General features: G+C 39.4%; 1 protein-coding gene across 1 annotated transcript in view; it reads left to right on the plus strand.

Moving 5' to 3' along the window:
• LOC115214399 (solute carrier family 15 member 4-like) overlaps positions 1–22,199 on the plus strand; it is a 64,771-nt gene that overhangs the window by 9,533 nt on the left and 33,039 nt on the right. Inside the window, exon 2 of the mRNA XM_036504741.1 lies at positions 18,343–18,441. Coding sequence (XP_036360634.1) covers positions 18,343–18,441 — 99 coding nt within the window. The remainder of the gene's footprint in view (positions 1–18,342; positions 18,442–22,199) is intronic.

Consider the following 22,199-nt stretch of genomic DNA (forward strand, 5'->3'; position numbering starts at 1 on the left):
ATACATATTATTGTGGTATCAGCACCAGAGAGGTTGCCATGTCTTCAACAAGACAAAGAGCTGCTCTTGACTATACAATGTCAGCCACTTTACTGAGTGTACTGTATAAACTTTATCATGACACCATCACTAGTGAGGTTGCCTTGTACCCAGTAATACTAAAGAGACTTGACTAGTCTATTTTGTTTTCATTCATTCAGAGCAACATAACCAAGAACGTAAATGGAAGAGAGGCTGGTGACAGATGAACTAGGATGAGAGGTTAAACGAAGTGAGGATGTGGACTGGAGTGGCTGGATGGTGGAGGAAGAAGAAATGGAAGAGATAGAACTAAGAGGAATGGAAGACAGCCAGTCATAGTAGGAACTAATAAAAGAAACAGTAATAAAGAGACTAATTCAAGAGAGAACACACACACACACATCATTATTTAACATCTGATGTCCATACTGCTATGGGTCAGATGGCTGACATGAGCTAGCAAGCCAGAGTACTGCACCAAGCTCTACTGTCAGTTTGGCACAGTGTTTATGGCTTGATATCCTTCCGAACACCAACCACTAAATATACATATATATATCATCATCATCATCATCATCATCATCATCATCATATATATATATATATATATATATATATATATATATATATATATATATATATATAAAATATATAAAATAATTAAAGACAAAACTGTAAGTTTGGAGATATACTCCCTAATATTATTATTATTATATATATATATCATCATCATCATCATATATATATATATATAAAGGGCAAGCAACAGGTTGCTTAGCCACATACCGAAAAATTAGAAATAGCAGTCAAAGACTGCTTATTTCTATTTTCTACAAATATAACTCCACATACAACATATACATGTAACTCACATATGTAAAACAATGAAAAATAATGAAAACAAAGTATTCGGTAATTTACAGACTTGTTTCTGGGTCAGAATTATAAACAAATTCATTCCCGTCTTCAGCACAACATTCCATTAGGTAGATTTGCAAATGTTAATTTACATACCTCTTGCTTCCCAACCTCACGCCATCGAAGATAGCAGGAGATAGTCTCAACACAGGCCAAACCCATATAGATGTGTGTGTATACACACATACACACACACATTAATATATATATCCTCATCATCATTATCATCATCCTTTAGCATCTGTTTTCCATGCTAGCATGGGTTAGATGATTTGACTGGAACTGGTAAGCTGGAGAGTTGTACCACATCCAAAGATCATGCTTCATCACCTTGTCCCATGTCTTCCTGGGTCTACCTCTTCCACAGGTTCCCTCCACAGTTAGAGATCGGCACATTTTTACACAGCTGTCCTCATCCATATGCATCACATAACCATACCAACACAGTCATCTCTCTTGTACACATCTGATACCTTTTATATCCAGCTTTTCTCCCAAGATGCTTACACTTTGTCATACATGCACACTGACATCGCACATTCAGCAAAGCATACTAACTTCATTTCTTTCAAGCCTATGCATGTCCTTGGCACTCACAGCCCATGTTTCACTGTTGTGTAGCTTATTTATTCACGCACAGGTATCATGCAGTCTGCCTTTCACTCCGAGAGACAGGCCCTTAGGTACCAACAAAGGTGGCAACTCTGAACTTTATCTAGCCTATTCTTACTCTCACAGCTATTATTCTCAGAGCTTCCACCTCTGCTACTGAATTGGTCACCCAGATAATGAAAGTTATCAACTACTCCAAGCTTCTGTTATCTAGGTGACCAGGGCTTCATGGAGGCAATGACAAGTGACCGAGACCTTTGACAATATGCCATGCTTGAGAAGACCTATCAAGCCAAGTGAAATCACAGTTGTGGCCAATGCCGGTGTCATACAACTGGCACTCATGGTGGTAACATGTAAAAAGCACACTTCAAACATTGAGTGATATGCTGTGACTAAGAAGACCCATCAAGTCATGTGAAATCATAGTCGTGGCTATTGCCAGTGTTGCATACCTGGCACTCATACTGGTGGCACATAAAAAACACACTCTGAGCTTTGAGCTTCACAGAGGCAGTGTTAAGTGGCCAGGATCTTTGGCAGTATAGCATGCTTGAGAAGAACTGTCAAACCAAATGTCAAACAGTCCTGGCTGATGTTAGTGTTTCGTAACTGGTACCCATGCCAGTGACACATAAAAAGCACCCACTACACTCTTGGACAGTAAGCATGTAGAATAGCCATATATGGCAATGCAGCTCACTCTGAAACGGGCGTGAATGTAGCTTAACCAAATGTGGAAATTCAACTGAGACACAATCTTAGGTATTGTTTACTGTTATTTAAATTGATCCTGCATTACTATCTTTATGTATTTTTGTTTTCTATTAGCGTAAAAATGCCTGAGAATGAAAAACGTATTTCATATCCTGCAAATTTCAAATTAAAAGTGATTCACTTTGCAGAGGAGCATGGAAATAAAGCTGCAGCAAGACAATTTGGGCCTCCTCCTATGGCTGCCATGATTGAACTGTGGAGAAAGCACAAAGATGAACTTTTATGGATGCCAAGGAGGAAGAGAGCAGCATGAGGTGAAAAGGCAAGGTGGTCAAATCTGAAGGAAAAACTCAAATACTGGGTTGAAAGCACAAAGGTAGACTGATGCATTTGTTTCAACAAAGATTCTCATCAATCAAGGAAGAAGAATTACTCGGGAGATAAAAAAAAAGAGCAAAGAGGAAGGACAAGAGACAGAGGAGACAACTGATTTTAAAGGCATGCCCATGCTGCAATCCCCTTATTTTTAGTTTGAAATCCTGGAATCATTAGTTTTTTGGGTTTTTTTTTTTGCTGAATGAATTACAGTGAGGTCCTAATATGCCACAAAACACGTTTTATCTGGAAAATGGGGGTTGGATGGGGTGGAACCCTCACAAAGAGAAAGAGAGAGATGAGAAACATCTCATTAATACCATTTAAGATATTTTAAATTTCATTTATGTCTCCCCTTTCTTTCATAGAAGACCCTTTCTTTCTTATTATATCCAGTCTCTCATCTCTCTCTCTCTCTCCACACAAAAATGAAACACATTACCTGATAAGTGTGGATGCACTTATCAAGATTTACCTAACCCTTTGCAAAACCTTTTTTTCAAATTTTAAGCCCCCAAAATTAAGGGGGTCCTTATACACAAGGTTTCCTTATACATGTTAAAACATGGTATATATATATAATATACATGTCTGTATAACTTTTATCTTTTACTTGTTTCAGTCATCAGACTATGGCCATGCTGGGATACTATCCTGAAGGGTTTAGCCAAACAAATTAACACCAGTACATATTTTGAGGTCTGGTACATATTCTATCAGTCTCTTGGGGATTTCAGAGGTGTAAACAAATTCAAGAACAAAGACGCATACATACATACATACATACATACATACATACATACATACATACATACATACATACACACTCACACACAAACACACACACACACACACATATACACACAACAGGCTTCTACAGTTTCCGTCTACCAAATTCATTTATGAAGTTTTGGCTGGCCTGCAGTTATAAATGACAGTTGTGCTAGGTGTCGTGCAGTGGAACTGAAAACAAAACTATGTAGTTGCATGTGCATGTGCGCATGTGTGTGTGTGTGTGTGTGTAGATCATCTTTTTGTCAAGATTGGTCTGCATTGGGAATGGTTGTTTCTTCATAACCTCTGCACATTCTGTAGTTACTTTTCGTATTATGCTTCATTATACACACTTTTGATAGTTTCAAATAAGAAACCTTTAGTCTTGTGCTATATTGAAAAACTCTTTAGTCTCAAATATGAATCTTGCCATTTCTCAGTCAGTATTGAGTTTATTTTTGTTTTCTTTTTTTTTTCTATTATCTATTTCCACTTTGCTGTTATCAGATATTGGTTGCTCTTTCTTACTAATATCTTCACTTGAGTATTTGTAGTCCAATTTTCTGTTTATTTTTTTAAAGCTTTTAATAGTTTCTGAAGTTATTTCTCTACTCTTCTCACAACAATTCTTTGTTATCCTGGTGTCCCTTTAACATTTATTGGCCTCTTTGAAAACAGAAAATAGTTTCTTTCTTTGTTTACATTTTCTAATTATAATTTCTGCTGTGGGCACGTAACAAACACCATCCGATCGTAGCCGTTCGCCAGCCTCGTCTGGCACCTGTGTCGGTGGCACATAAGAAAACACCGAAAACACCATCCGAGTGTGGCCGTCTGCCAGCCTCATCTGGCACCTGTGTCGGTGGCACATAAAAAACACCATCCGAGCGTGGCCATCTGCCAGCCTCGTCTGGCACCTGTGTCGGTGGCACATAAAAAACACCATCCGAGCGTGACCGTCTGCCAGCCTCGTCTGGCACCTGTGTTGGTGGCACATAAAATCACCCACTACACTCTCAGAGTGGTTGGCGTTAGGAAGGGCATCCAGCTGTAGAAACACTGCCAGATCTGACTGGCCTGGTGCAGCCTTCGGGCTTGCCAGACCCCAGTTGAACCGTCCAACCCATGCTAGCATGGAAAGCGGACGTTAAATGATGATGATGATGATGATGACATATTAACTTTACTTTATGCTTTATTAGGTATGTTTTAGTTGTTCTTCAGTAGATATTTAAAATTTCAGCAGCTGCCACTCCCTCACTTATTATATTTGTAGTGTTGATTTTTGGGTGATGTGATTATTTTTGTTGTTTTCCTGTCTAGTGTTATTAATTTATTTAGATTCCAGTTAAAAAAATTATAATAGTAACTTATATATATAACTGCTACAGTAATTCAAAATTATTCTTTTTAACTCAGGTTTTGTTGGAACTCCTGAAGTATTGCATGTGTAGTGGGCATGCTGCCTGCAGCCTACAGTAACATGCTATCTGTTCTTTTCAACTATCTTATGCTTTCCTGATTATTCTGGCTATTCCAAGGAGGCAAACATTTTGCAACAGTTCTACTGGGCATTTCTTCCAATTTCCTTGTTATTCTTCTTGATACCTCCTGATACTGTTCCCAAAGACCCAACAATAATTGGCACTATCTTCATCATCTTCATTTTCCATAGCTGAGTTATTTTGTAATTAAGAGAATTGTATATATCTATTTTTTCATCTTCAATCTTGACTATGCATGTTAGGCACTATTATTATTATTTGTTATTTATTGTCTTTGCACAGCTTCTAATACTGGAAATGTACTACAGTGCTAGCTGTTCACTACCAGTGAACTAAGGTAACCCCTTATTTTTCGAACACCATACAGAATATTTGATCTGTTTGAAGTAGTGCTGTTTTACTGCAAGTACTCCACCCGTATTGCAGCCCCTATTTGTTCCATGTACTTCTCAAGATTTTTACTCACTGTTTCCAGGGATCCAACAATTATTGGTACTACTACCATCTTTTTCAGCGACCACAATTGCTTAACCTCCCAAGCTAACCTGTCATATCTATTGACTTTTTTTCCTTCCTTATTGCATACCTTGTTGTCAGCTGGGCATGCTATATCTATGATCCAGCATTGTTTGCTTTCTTTCATAGGAGAGCTTTGTAGTTCGCTTGAAGCATTGTGTATTGTTTCTAAAATATAATGTGTCTTGAATGGCACAATACACTGTAGTAACAACAATGGACTATAATAACTGTTATAATGATCCAGCATAGTTTTCTCAATTAAGACTATGTCTGCCTTCCTATACTCTATCTCATGGTCACACTGAATCATAAAATCCCATAGGATCTTAGCATTATCATTTTCGATGATGCCTTCGGGTTTATGTTCCAACCACTTCTTTGCTCTGTCAAGTCCATACTTGTTGCAAAGTGTCCAATGGACAATCCTAGCTATGTTGTCATGACATCTCTTATATTCTTTCTGGGCTAGTGGCATACATTGACTGGTAATATGCCACATGGTTTCATCATTTTGTCCTCAAATTCTGCACTTGTTACTTTCTGATGTGTTGTCTATTCTACATTTGATGTAATTCATTCTTAGTGCTTGCTCTTGGGCAGTTTCCGGTTTTAAATCACTTTTAGTCATCTATAGTCATCTTTTTTCTCTATGTCTTATTTTCAGATCCTTAAGAAATTGCCCATGCATTTTTTTCTTTATTCACCTATTTTCACTTTCATTCATTTTCAAGTGCTTGTACATATCATATGAAACCTCACAGCTTTTTACTGCGTATGATGGAAAGTGTCAGCTGTCCATAACCAGCAGACTAAGGTGACACTTCTTTACTGGTCTAGAAAGCAGGACATGCCATCAAAGTGACACTGGAGTATAAATATATGAAGCCCAGTATACTTGTATTGATTACCCATCTGATAAGGGAACACCTGGCACATACATCACAACCATATGTCCACAACATTTGATCTCATAGCAAGGTAAACTGCACATGACCTTCCAGGTGGAGCTCAGTTAGAATTTTCTTTAGGCTGAGTAACCCATCCTGCTCAAAAGGTCTCTGAATAAGGTTTGTTTAAGGATGATGAATGATACACCCATGTTTCCAGAGGTGAAGTATTCAAACTCTAAAGAATTCACATTATTTACATTATTTACATTTGACGGATATTTGCCCTCATCTTGTTTGTTGTGTTAACAATATCCGTCAATTTGAAACCAATATGTTATTTTTTTATTTGTTTCAGTCATCTGATTGTGGCTATGCTGGAGCAGCACCTTTAGTTGAACATATCGACTCAAGGACTTATTCTTTGTAAGCCTAGTACTTATTCTATCGGACTCTTTTGCCAAACCTCTAAGTTATGAGGATGTAAACACACCAACATCAGTTGTCAAGCGATGGTGGGGAGACAAACTCACACTCACTTACACACACACACACACACACACATACACAGATATATACATATATATATATATATATATATATATATATATATATATATATATATATATACACACACACATACACACACACACACATATATATATATATATATATCATCATCATCATTTCACATCTGTTTTCCAGGCTGGGAAGGGTTCGATAGTTTGACTGAGGTCTGAAGAACCAACGGCTGCACCAGGCTCCAATCTGATCTGGCAATGTTTCTACACCTGGATGCCCTTCCTAATGCCATCCACTCCGAGAGCATACTGGGTGTTTTTTACATGCCACCAGCACAGGAGATAGTCAGGGGATACTAGCATCAGCTGCATTCAGACAGTGCTTTTTACGTGCCACTGGCACGAGAGCCACTCAAGTGGTACTGGCTTCAGTCGTGTTCAGATGGTGCTTTTTACATGCCACAGGCACAGGGGCCAGTCAGGCAGTCCAGGCATCGATCATGTTTGGATAGTGCTTTTTACATTCCACCAGCACATATATATATATATATGTGTGTGTGTGTGTGTGTGTGTGTGTGTGTATATACAGTGGGCTTCTTTCAGTTTCTGTCTACCAAATCCACTTGCAAGAGAACAACTTCCGCCACATTCCAGGGAGAAAAACTAGAAGTAGTTGATAGCTTCCGTTACCTAGGTGACCATGTGAGTAGCGGGGGAGAGTGTGCTGAAAGTGTAGCTACTAGAATAAAAATAGTCTGGGCTAAGTTCACAGAGCTCTTACCTCTGCTGGTGACAAAGGGCCTCTCGCTCAGAATAAAAGTAGACTGTATGACACATGTGTATGAACAGCCATGCTACATGGCAGTGAAACATGGGCTGTGACTGCTGAGGACATGCATAAGCTCACAAGGAATGAAGCCAGCATGCTTCGATGGATGTGTAATGTCAGTGTGCATAGTCACACTTGAGAGAAAGGTTGGACCTAATAAGCATCAGATGTGGTGTGCAAGAGAGATGACTGCGCTGGTATGGTCATGTGGTGAGAATGGATGTGGATAGCTGTGTGAAAAAGTTCCACGCCCTAGCAGTTGAGAGAACCTGTGGAAGAGGTAGACCCAGGAAGACCTGGGATGAGGTGGTGAAGCATGACCTTCAAACATTGGGCCTCACCGAGGAAATGACTAGTGACCGGGACCTCTGGAAATATGCTGTGCTTGTGAAGACTCAGCAAGTGCATGTGAGACCATAAACTTCTTGGCAAGCACAAGTGAGACCATAACCATGTGGCCTATGCCAGGGTTGTAACCAGTCCACTTATGTGTGCCTTTCCTTCATTGGACACTAAACTCTGCTTGCGAAGACCTGTTGAGGCAAGTGAAATCGAAATCGAACTTGGTGACTGGCATCCGTTGCTAATGGAGCGCTAAGAGTACCATACGAGTGAGATCTTTGCCTTTGCCATAAGCTGGCCTCCATGCTGATGGCACATTAAAAACACCATTCGAGCATGATTGTTACCTGCGTCGCCTTACTAGCACTTGTGCTGGTGGCATGTGAAAAAAATCATTCAAGCGAGGTCATTGCCAGTGCCGCTGGACTGGCTCCTGTGCAGGTGGTACATAAAAAGCCCCATTTGAGCGTGGCCGTTGCCAGTACCACCTAACTGGCACGTAAAAGCACCCACTACACTCTCGGAGTGGTTGACATTAGGAAGGGCATCCACCTGTAGAAACTCTGCCAGATCAAATTGGAGTCTGGTGCAGCCACCTGGTTCGCCAGACCTCAGTCAAATCGTCCAACCTATGCCAGCATGGAGAGCAGACATTAAACGATGATGATGTTGATGATGATTATATACACACACACACATACATATATATATGTATGTAAGTAAGTTAGCCACCTCTTCTGACCCAACAATGGGAGGGTGTTACAGTTCAGGGTTAAAACTACTGCTGAATGTTGGATACCCTCTGGTGACATCAGTTCTTCCTGGTCAAAACTCCATTCACTTTAGTGAGTGGAAAAAACACCTCCTTCTAGGTGTTATTAACATAACACATACACACATATGTTATGTTATATATATATGTATATGAGACCCAATGCTATATATATATATATATATATATATATATATATAGCATTGGGTCTCATGGAGGCAAAGTAGCTGAGCTCCTTTCAAGCATAGGACCTCAAGGAAGCAAAGTGGCTGAATTCATTTCGAATGTTGGGCCTCATGGAGGCAATGACTGAGACCTTTAGCATTATATTTGTGCTTGAGAAGACCCATCAAGTCAAGCAAAATTGCAGTCATGGCAGATACTGGTGTCACGCAAATGGCACCTGTGCTGGTGGCACATAAAAACACCCATTACACTCTCAGAGCAATTGGCATTAGGAAGGGCATCCAGCCATAGAGGATGTATATATGTGAGTTTGTGTATATATATATATATATATATATATATATATATATATATATATATATATATATAGAGAGAGAGAGAGAGAGAGAGAGAGAGAGAGAGAGAGACAGACAGACAGAAAGAAAGAAGAACACAGAAAAACCTATTTCCTTACATGTTGAAAATAGATGCTCAAATAAACATCTATGATTTACCTTGATACGAAATAGCTGTAAGAAGCAGGTGAGATCCTTAAATCCTTAAAAATGTTTTAGCTCAAAGGCCGTGGCCATGCTGGGGCACCACCGCTGTGCTGGGACACCACCGCTGTGCTGGGGCACCACCGCTGTGCTGGGGCACCACCGCTGTGCTGGGGCACCACCGCTGTGCTGGAGCACCACCGCTGGATGAATAAAATTTTATTTCAAAATTGCGGTGATTTAATAATGTACTATAGTTTCAAGTTTAATGTTCAAATTAAATAAATTAATTTCAAAATTTAATGTAATTCAAATTTGGCACGTGTTACTCTCTTCAGCACTATATACCTTTATTTGCGAAAAATATATAAAATTTTAAAGCATTACCTTTTTCATCTAAGGCCATTTGAAGGTCAAGGTATATAAATATTTTCAAAAGGTTAGATCGTATTGGTTACCTCTGTAGAGTACAGTATAGGAAAGTCTTACTTTGAGGTTAAAGACCATTATATAATTTACTTTCATTAAAATACCTTTCATTGTCATCGTCGTCATCATCATCATCATCATCATCATTTTTTAATATGTTTTCCATGCTGACATTGGCTGGACAGTTTGACAAAAGTTGGCCAGCTAGAGGGCTGCCCAGGTTCCATTTGTCTGTTTCGGCTATGTTTCTACAGCTTGATGCCCTTCCTAACACCAATGAGTTTACAGAGTGATTTCACGTGGCATTAACACTGGCACTTTTATGTGACAATGGCAGGGGTACTTTTATGTGATATCTTTATTAAATGTAATTTTATTTCTTAGCTTGTCTGAATTGTCCTAATTACTCACATTTACCAAGTATAAAATCAATTACATAGCAAACAAACAATACTCTTAAAATCCAAAGTTCAGGTTTGCTTTCCCAAAGTCAACACTAAACACTTATATTCCCCAAAAGATGACTTCCAAAACAAACCTAAAAGCTATCACTATAATTATCAAATAAATACAGGGTGGGGCAGAGAGGATGGATGTTTTTGAAAAATTCACAAAATCATTAATTTTAACTGCTGCAAGCAAATTTTATTGATATCAATGAGGAAACTAGGGATAGATGAATGGTTAGTGAGAGCTATGCAAGCCATATACAGGGACACTGCCAGTAAGGTGAGGGTTGGCAATGAGTACAGTGAAGAATTCCGGATAGAGATAGGGTTCCACTAAGGTTCCGTCCTCAGCCCCCTTCTACTTATCGTAGTCCTCCAGGCAATAACAGAGGAATTCAAGACAGGATGCCCCTGGGAGCTCCTCTATGCTGACGACCTTGCTCTAATTGCTGAGTCACTATCAGAACTAGAGGAGAAGTTTCAAATGTGGAAACAAGGATTAGAATCAAAGGGTCTTAGAGTCAACCTAGCTAAAACCAAAATCCTAATAAGTAGGAAGGCAGGCAAACCACAAATCCCTTTAGGTAGATGGCCCTGCTCGATCTGTAGAAAAGGCATAGGTAGAAACTATATAACAGGTACCCAGTGTAAGCTATGGACACATAAGAGGTGCAGAAATATCATAGGAAGGCTAACTGGGAAGATAGTTTTTGTATGTGGCAGATGCTCAGGAGCATTAAACACTGAAAATGTGCAGAGAACAACTTCCGCCAGGGAGAAAAACTAGAAGTAGTTGATAGCTTCCATTACCTGAGTGACCTAGTCAGTAGTGGGGGAAGGTGCACTGAAAGTGTAGCTGCTAGAATAAGAATAGCCTGGGCAAAGTTCAGAGCTCTTACCTCTGCTGGTGAGAAAGGGCCTCTTGCTCAGAGTAAAAGGTAGACTGTATGATGCATGTGTATGAACAGCCATGCTACATGGCAGTGAAACATGGGCTGTGACTGATGAGGACATGTGTAAGCTCACAAGGAATGAAGCCAGCATGTTCATTGTGCATAGTTGACAGAGTGTTAGTGCCTTCAGACAAAGGTTGAACCTAATAAGCATCAGATGTGGTGTGCAAGAGAGACGACTGCGCTGGTTTGGTCATGTAGTGAGAATGGATGTGGATAACTGTGTGAAAAAGTTCCACACCCTAGCAGTTGAGGGAACCTGCGGAAGAGGTAGACCCAGGAAGACCTGGGATGAGGTGGTGAAGCATGACCTTCGAACATTAGGCCTCACCGAGGCAATGACTAGTGACTGAGACCTTCGGAAATATGCTGTGCTTGAGAAGACCTGGCAAGCCAAGTGAGACCATAACCCATGGCCTATGCCAGTGGTGTAACCAGCCCACTTATGCATATCTTTCCTTCATTGGACACTAAACTCTGCTTGCGAAGACCTGTTGAGGCAAGTGAAATCGAAATCAAAATTGAAATCAAATTTGATGACTGCACCGAATGACTGGCATCCGTGCTAGTGGAGTGCTAAGAGCACCATCCGAGCATGATCGTTGCCAGAGCAGCTGATTGGCTTCTGTGCTAGTGGCACATAAAAAGCACCATTTGAGCGTGATCCTTACCAGTGTCGCCTTACTGGCACGTGAAAAACTATTCAAGCAAGGTCATTGCCAGTGCCACTGGACTGGCTCCTGTGCAGGTGGCATGTAAAAACACCTTTTGAGCATGGTCGTTGCCAGTACCGCCTGACTGGCCCTTGCGCCAGTGACATGTAAAAGCACCCACTACATTCTCGGAGTGGTTGGCATTAGGAAGGGCATCCAGCTGTAGAAACTCTGCAAGATCAGAATGGAGCCTGGTGTAGCCATCTGGTTTGCTAGTTCTCAGTCAAATCGTCCAACCCATGCCAGCATGGAAAGCAGACGTTAAATGATGATGATAATGATGGTCTATACATATACATACATGAGGGGGTGCTGAAAAGTTCCTGGTTTTAAAGGTCTTGTGAAACGCCTGGTTGGAGTCCCAACCTTTCAAGTTCTTTTACAGGGCTAAGAAAAATCAAAAGACCATTGCAATGTGTGAATCTGAGAGAGGAATATGTTGAATAAAATCATACTTAACCAATCCCCTGTATTTTCTTTTTTTTACCTAAAGCCAAGAACTTTTCTGCAACCCCTTGTAAATACAAAACTTTAAAAAAAAAGTACTGAGGATCACTTAGTTCAACTAAAAGCCCTTCAAGGTGGTGCCCCAGCATAGCCATAGTCCAATGACTGAAACAAGTAAAAGATAAAGTGCTAACTCATGCCAACGAGGAAAAATTGACAAAAATGAAAACGAACAAATGAATGAATGAGATTGAAGCAAAGCAGATCTTTATAATTGCCAGGTGTATTGTTGGTTCCTGATTATTTGATTGGTCAGCTGCCAACACGGCAAGAACAACAACAACAGCAATATTTTGGCTCTTATCTTAGTAACTGTGTTTACTTTGTTTACTTTGTTTACCCTAATTTATAAGATCTTCATATCAAATAGTCTTTGATTGTGAGGCAGTTACACTTCAAACCCCTGAATGACAGCCAATGAAATAACGCTGTATGTCAGTGACAACACTTATTACTACTACTACTATTACTACTACTACTACTACCCCCGCCCCCCACCACCTTCGCCATCACCACCACTGTTCCTACCATCACCGTTGCCACCACAACCACCCACACCCACCACCACCACCACTGCCGCCACCACCACCATCACCACCACCACCACTGCCGCCACCATCACCACTACTGTGACAACCATTGCCGCTGCCATCACCACTGCTGCCGCCACCACCACTGTTGTGATTGTGTTCTACTACTACTACTACTACTACTACTACTACTACTACTACTACTACTACTACTACCACCACCATCACCACCACCACCACCACCACCACCACCACACCACCACCACCACCACTGCCGCCACCACCACCATCACCACCACCACCACTGCCGCCACCATCACCACTACTGTGACCACCATTGCCGCTGCCATCACCACTGCTGCCGCCACCACCACTGTTGTGATTGTGTTCTACTACTACTACTACTACTACTACTACTACTACCACCATCACCACCACCACCACCACCACCACCACCACCACTACCACTACTACTACTACTACTACTACTACTGTGTTTAGTAACTGATGCAAACAAAAACTTGAAACAGGATTTCCAGGTTGAATTGTCCTCTCCTCCTTAGACAAATAGAAGTTCTGTTGAATTGTAAACACCACTAGAACATTTTCCAGTGACCTTGCTTGATATAAGAGTGCCAACAACAGCAACAACAATAATCACACCTTGTATATCATCACTCCCCATGTAGTAGTGATGAAATGTAGATGAGTGGGGTCAATGCAATGACACACAATGATAAACACACACACACACATGTACATACACACACAACACATCACAGAGACACAAACACACTCTCATATGCCAAATTTTACTCACCAGGCACTAGCCAAACCCAATCAACAATAGTAGACAATTATTAAAGTTTATTTGCCAACATAACATGGCAGGCCAGCATAGGACTATGTTACTATTTTTTAACCCCAGGAAAACATCTTTTCTAGCTGGTTTATTGACACATGGTCAGTGTCTGAGATATACTATAAGTAGGTGGTCACGTGACCACCACGTGACCGACCAGGTTATCAGATGTTGCTACACATCTCTGGTCACAATGCGCTTTGCATTGTTTTAGCCTTCAAATGACGCCACCCCATTGGCTAAGTGAGCAGGCCAACAGAAGAAAGAGTGAGAGAAAGTTGCGGCGAAAGAGTACAGCAGGGATCACCACCACCCCTACTGCCGTAAGTTCGTGGAGCTTTAGGAGTTTTCGCTCAATAAACACTCACAACGCCCTGTCTGGGAATCGAAACCGCAATCCTAAGACCGCGAATCTGCTGCCCTAACCACTCAGCCATTGCACCTCCACAAGTAGTTAGTACTTACTCACATTACTAGATGGTGGGACTGAAATCAAAACCCAAAGCCCAAAACCACACAGCTGTAATGTGAACTTCTTTAAAATAGGGCAATACCAGCACACAAGCATGTATTTCAATTTGAAAAGTAGAAGCGACTCTGTATTTAGAGTTCAAATCATTTGTTTTGTCACTTGTCATTTCATTATTTTCTCAAATTAATTTTATTGTAAAACAGACAAATGATATTAGTCTTTAACTAGGTACAAGCATAGACGTGTGGTTAAGATGTTCACTTTCCAGTCATGTTGTTTCAGGTTCAGTCTCACTGTGTGACAGGTTCAGTCTCACTGTGTTGTCTACTATGGCCTCAGTTTCACCAAAGTCTTGTGAGTGGATTAGGTAGACAGAAATTGAAGAAGCCTGTTGCGTGCACATGTGTGTGTATGTGTATGTGTATATGTGTGTGTATATGTGTATGTGTGTGTGTGTGTGTATACATACATACATATATATATATGTACAAGTGAGTAGACAAATGAAAGAAAGGCACTCAACACATTTATAGGGACTTACACATATGGATCCAAACAGTTTGATTCCAACTCCTTGGTACTCTGAGTTTCAAGCATGATGTTAATCTTTGACCATAGGAATTTGAAACAGAACGTCAATGTTTATTAACAGACATTAACCTGCGATTGGTTGAGAAAGGTCATGCAGTGTCACAGACTGATGTTTTGATCCATACATATATATGTGTGTGTTTGCGTGTGTGTGTGTGTGTGTTGTGTGTCTGTAACTGTCCTCCACAACTGCTTGGCAACCAGTGGGGTTACTTACGCATAAATTAACAGTTCAGCCAAAAACAAAAAAAAAGCAACATAAAATAAGCACCAGGCTTTATGAAAATAAGTACTGAGGTCAATTGATTTAATTAAAAATTCTTCAAGGAGGTGCCCCAGCATGGCCACAATCTAATAATTGAAATAAGTAAAAGCTAAAAGGTGTGTGTGTGTGAGTGTGTGAGTATGTTTTTATGCCTCCTTGTTTTGTCATTGTGTGATACAAGCAGTGTCATTTGTTTCTAATGTTCTGTTAAAATTTGTTTGGACATGGAGAAACATTATGTTACCTTGCTTGGAAACAAGTGAGAGTAGGTGACCAGAAGGGCATCCATCTGAATTCCATTTGGTTCCTGCAAGCATGGAAAAGTGGAGGGTAAAACAATGATGAAAAAGAGGAGGAGGGGGACAAAAACGATTATGATAATGACAATAATGGTGGTGGTGGTGGTGGTGGTGGTGGTAATGTTACTGATGAACTAATAGTATCTTTTCTTATTGTATAAATTATTTCTAGTTAGCTTTTTCTATGTTCCCTATATGAAATATGTTAGCACTAACTTAACTACTGTTTTTCTTTTGTGAATGATGCCACTGGGTTATTTTGTTTCTAAACAATTCTTATTTTTCACAAGAGTGGTTTTCAAACTGAAAAATAACTGAGTACCAACCCCCATCCCCATCCCTGCCCTCAAAATATACCTGAAAAATTTTTTTGTCTCCTTCCACCTTTTGTATTAATGAGAAAACAGAATAGAGTTTACATCCATGTAATTCTTTTCTTTTTTATTTTTTGCCAAAGTGTTGGACGTGTATAAAAAGTTAGAAACCAGCTATTAGAGGAAGATTATATTATTGAAAATGACCTTTAGACATCTGGTCTTCTTGTTGAGAAGTATTATATTGATCTGGTCAGCAAATTAACCTTTATTTCTTAGTAACTCCTGTTTATTTAAGTCTTACTTTGTTGTCAGGGCAAGTTATATGGAGTAACTTTACATTAACCCTTTAGCATATCCAGCTCAAATATTCTACCTGTTTTATGATCAAACCAGCCTGATCTGACCTTTCACACCTACCCAACAATGTTATTCTAAAAATGCAACAATGATGTTATTGAACTCTCAAAGCTATGAGATAATGCATAATTAATTCAAAACAATATCAATGAATAAGCTCAGCATTTGACAGAAAAAGCTGAATGCTAAAGGGTTAAGGAATGAAATGCAAAATTTCCTGTAATTTCACAGTCCCAGCAAATAAAATGGAAAAGGCATTGCCCTGAAGGATGGTGAGGAAGATGTGCTGGAACAGCCACTCTGACTTAGGGGGCTAGCACTTGGGCTTACTTTTCTAAACATGGCAATTTGCCTGCCCTTTTCCAATCCTTATAGGTGCTGCCAGGGTGGGAGAATAGACCACCACTGAGAAATACTATCTCAAACCAACAAATGTACAATTACTTTTTCACCATTCACTTTTCCTTGCTTGCATGAGTTGGATGGAGTTTATCGAGAGATTTTTTTTATGGCTGGATGCTCCTCCTAATCCTGATGTCCTCACCTGTTTCCAAGCAAAGTAATATTTTCCCATGGTCAAACATTTTTTTGTTGAATATTGGAAATGAATGACACTGCTTGTATGACAGTGACAATCATTTACAACTGCTATACTATGTTAAATCAAGGAAACACAAACATACTCACACTCACACATGAATACATATGCACACATACACATAGACTCTATATCTATATCTATATATGTATGTATGTATGTGTATGTATGTATGTATGTATGTATGTATGTATGTATGTATGTATGTATGTATGTATATATGTATGTATGTGTGTATGTATGTCATTGTTCAGTTTTATTTCAAGATTTCTCGCCAATAGAATAAGATCCTGTTTCTAACATAGATTCAAGGCTTCTTCATTGGAATTTCAACATTGACAACATGTGTGTATATGTATGTATATGTGCAGATTTGTATATTTTGCTTTATATATGTATTCTCATGCATATAGTCATATATCTAGAAATGCTCATATATATTTAAATGATAAACTTCTAGAAAGTTTTGTAGATTTTTACAGTTCCAGTGAGGGACTGGATCTGTAGTTTTCGAATTAGCTTTCTCCTTTCTGGTTTTGAGAAGCCTAATTTCTCAAGATTGGTATTTAGGCAGTGTGTTATATATCCCAGGACCCCAATAATTACAGGTATAAACCTGAACTTGTAACCTCATGCATAGAGTAACTGCAGATTTCTCAATAATTCAGTGTAGGTGTTCTCTTTTTCACTGATCTTCAGCTTTATGTTAACATCTGCTGGGCAGCTAATTTCTACAACAGTGCACAATTTCTCTTCTCTATCCCAAGTCATTATATCAGGTCTGTTGAGCTTACATTTTATTGAGGTCTTCACTGGGACATTCTACCAGTACTCCTTTGTATTATGAGTGGTTATGGCTTCTACCATACTGTGGGTTCCTATTTCTTTGTCTTTGGGGTTTTCCTTCTGGCAGATTTCATTATAGAGTGCCGTAGCTACAACATCCCTTGGTTGGATATGCTGTGAAGCTGGCATGAGTTATCTTGAAATGGGGAAAGTGTATATTATTGTGGTATCCCTGCAGGGATGGGGTGTGCAGTATGTGTAGCAGTGTCATTATGTATAATTTTTTCTGGGGTAGGTATATATAGCTGTGTTTGTTGGTCTGTTCTCTTTCTGTATAGGATAAAGTCATGGAGCTGGCAGAAATGTTAGCACGCCGAGCGAAATGCTTTGTGGTATTTCGTCCACGCTGTGTTCTGAGTTCAAATTCCGCCGAAGTCGACTTTGCCTTTCATCCTTTCGGGGTCAATAAATTAAGTACCAGTTACGCACTGGGGTCGATGTAATCGACTTAATACCTATGTCTGTCCTTGTTTGTCCCCTCTGTGTTTAGCTGACTGGCACTCCACTGGCATTTGCTTCTGTGACCCAACAGGGATCCTGCATGGGAAACCATAGTCAGTTCCAGGAGGAGTACGGTTGCAAAACAGAAACTTACAGTTAAATATGATTGGACACTTACATTTCATTTTATCAGACACTTACATTTCATTTTATACTGCTTAGGTGTACCACTAATTAATTCATTATTTAATTACAGGTATGAGTTATGTGATGCCAATCGTTGGAGGTTATATTTCTGATAGCATTTCTGGAAAATTTAATACCATTTATGGCTCAGGCCTCATCTACTTGTGTGGTAAGAAGAAATAAATTTTATTTCTGCCTTTAATCCTTTATGTCTCACCTTTCTTTCTTTCTTTCTTTCTTTCTTTCTTTCTTTCTTTCTTTCTTTCAGTATTTTTTATAATTATGATGATGACAGGTATTTAGTGTATTGAGCTCTGAGAGAAGAGGTTAATACTTTAAACTCAAAATTTACTAAGATAAAACTATTGTACAACATTAAATCATATACATTATTTACATTTGATGGATATTTGCCCTCATCATGTTTGTTGTTAACACGTTTTGGTTTATATACCCTCCAGCCTTCATCAGGTGTCTTGAGGAAATTTCAAACCAGGATTCTCATTCCTAAGGTATTTTTCGATGTTATTATTATTATTATTATTATTATTATTTTTATTATTATTATTATTATTATTATCATTATTATTATTCAGGTCACTGCCTGGAATCGAACTCGGAATCTTAGGGTTAGTAGCCCATGCTCTTAACCACTACGCCATATGTCCATGGGCATATGGTGTAGTGGTTAAGAGCAAAGGCTACTAACCCCAAGATTCCGAGTTCGATTCCAGGCAGTGACCTGAATAATAATAATAATAAAATAATAATAATAATAATAATATAATAATAATAATAATATCGAAAAATACCTCAAGAATGAGAATCCATGTTCGAAATTTCCCCAAGACACCTGATGAACGCTGGAGGATATATCAGCCGAAACATTGTGTTAATAACAAACAAAATGAGGACAAATACCCATCAAATGTAAATAATGTTAATAATGTATATAATTCCTCATCTCTGAAATATAGAACTGTATTAAATTATATGAGCAGTATCTGTGAAAATTCCATAGTTATTTTGAAAATTATAATATTGTTTGAAGGTTATAAGGAACTATGAAATATGTAATTTCTTTTGAAATTTTATTTTTTCTGAAGTATTTGAAAACTATTTTCTTTGTTATATTTCCTTTGTTATACACTTGTCACCTCTTCTGCCTTGAGAGTTTTGTTATGTTTATCTTTATGTCAATAAGTGAGTGTGCTCTAGAAAATACTGGTTCATGTCTCTTCACATTTCCATTGTGATAGCATTATTTAAAATGATTGAAAATGTGTTGAATAAATAATGTATAAAGCAAGCATTTAAAAAGGAGTGGCTGTGTGGTAAGTAGCTTGTTTACCAACCACATGCTTCCGGGTTCAGTCCCACTGCGTGGCACCTTGGGCAAGTGTCTTCTACTATAGCCTAGGGCTAACCAAAGCCTTGTGAGTGGATTTGGTAGACGGAAACTGAAAGAAGCCTGTCGTATATATGTATATATATATATATGTGTGTGTATGTTTGTGTGTCTATGTTTGTCCCCCTAACATTGCTTGACAACCGATGCTGGTGTGTTTGCATCCCCGTAACTTAGCAGTTCAGCAAAAGAGACCGATAGAATAAGTACTGGGCTTACAAAAGAATAAGTCTCAGGGTCGAGTTGCTCGATTAAAGGCGGTGCTCCAGCATGACCGCAGTCAAATGACTGAAACAAGTAAAAGGGTAAAAGAGTAAAAGAGTAATCTTAATAATGGAATGAATTCAAAGGCATAATGCTTTAAGAAATCTTATATGTTGGATTGCATCTTTATTTTCATCATCATCATCATTATCATTTAACGTCCGCTTTCCATGCTGGCATGGGTTGGACGATTTGATTGAGGACTGGTAATCCAGATGGCTGCACCACACTCAATTGGTATTTTTTATGTGCCATCTGTACATAAGTGCCAGTAAGGTGACGCTGGTAATGATCGTGCTCAAATGGTGCTTTTTACATGCCACCATCATGGGAGCCAGTTAGCTGCCCAGGCAACGATCACGCTCGGATGGTGCTTTTAGTGCTCCACTTGCATGGATGCCAGTCATGAGGTGCTGTCATCGAATTTGATTTCAATTTTGATTTCGATTTCACTTGCCTCAACAGGTCTCCCCAAGCAGAGTTTAGTGTCCAATGAAGGAAAGGTATGCATAAATGGGCTGGTTACACCTATGGCATAGGCCATGGGTTATGGTCTCACTTGGCTTGCCAGGTCTTCTCAAGCACAGCATATCTCCAAAGGTCTCCGTCACTAGTCATTGCCTCGGTGAGGCCTAATGTTTGAAGGTCGTGCTTCACCACTTCATCCCAGGTCTTCCTGGGTCTACCTCTTCCACAGGTTCCCTCAACCACTAGAGTGTGGCACTTTTTCACACAGCTATCCTCATCCATGCTCACCACATGACCATACCAGCACAGTCGTCTCTCTTGCACATCACATCTGATGCTTCTTAGGTTCAACTTTTCTCTCAAGGTACTTACACTTTGTCGAGTATGCACACTGACGTTACACATCCATCGGATCATACTGGCTTCATTCCTTGCAAATGTACGCATGTCCTCAGCAGTCACAGCCCATGTTTCACTGCCATGTAGCATGGCTGTTTGGACACATGCGTCATACAGTCTACCTTTTACTCTGAGCAAGAGGCTCTTTGTCACCAACAGAGGTAGGAGCTCTCTGAACTTTGCCCAGGTTATTCTTATTCTAGCAGCTACACTTTCAGAGCATTTTTACAATTGATAGTCAAAAACCTGTTAAAATCAGCTTTTTAATAATGTGTCCCGTGTGCCAATTAGAAAGCTGTCTTGAAATAAAGGGTTTTCTTTATATTTATCAAAGCTATTCTTACAATGATTGGTTGAACTTTGTCTTGACCATTGCTTCTGGTAATTGATTTCGGTTTGAATTCAACCTCTTTAAGAAGGTCTACTGTCAAGTTAGCTAGTAGCATTACATCTCACCTTAGATAATTCTATGAATGGTGTCTTGTTGATGACTTGCTGCTGCTGCTGCTGCTGTTACTACTACTACTACTACTATTACCACCACCACCACCACCACCACCACCACCACCATGTTCCATGCTGGCATGAGTTGGATGGTTTAACAGGCTCCAGTGGGCCCAAGAACTGCATTATGCTCCAGTGTCTGCTTTGGCATAGTTTGCTTCAGCTGGAAGCCCTTGCTAATGCCAACCACTTTATAGTGTGTACTGGGTGCTTTTTTTTGTGTCACCAACACTAGTGAGGTAGCCATGCAGCTTGTAAGATAACATATCCAAGGGGGAGAGACTTTATTCCAGGAGATGAGGAGACGGGGTAAACTAAGAGAGTAAAGAACCAGAGCAGAACAGGTTTATTGCTGTAGAGGAACTACATGACACTACTCACATTTTAGAAGAAAGGTAGGGACTGATCAGGTGAAACTGGAAGGTAATAAAAGTAGTGGTGATCAGGTGTCAGGGTGAACCTTTGAGGCACAAGTTGGGTAGGAATGAATGGAGTAATGGGGCAGTTAGGCCAGGTGTGAATGGAGGAGTAGGGGATATATGATAGTGCAGAGCAGTAATGATGATATAGTAAACACACCACAATATTGTCTTTGTTGTGGTTATTTTTCTAGTTATTGTGTTATGTAGATATACATTTTATCTGCATGTTTTGAACATGAAAAGCAAATGCTTTGAGTTCAGCTTTATATGTCTGATCTCTTAAGATTTTAATCAAATCAGTTTTTTATCTTTAACACTTTAGCATTTAAACTGGCCATATCTGGCCGAAATATTCTACTTGTTTTATGTCCAAACTGGCCAGATGTGGCTTCTCACACCTAATCTACAATGACATTCTGAAAAATTGATACTTACCTCATCAAAATCTCATAGCTACAAGAT

This window comes from Octopus sinensis, linkage group LG7 (assembly GCF_006345805.1).
Source record: "Octopus sinensis linkage group LG7, ASM634580v1, whole genome shotgun sequence".
NCBI lineage: Eukaryota > Metazoa > Mollusca > Cephalopoda > Octopoda > Octopodidae > Octopus > Octopus sinensis.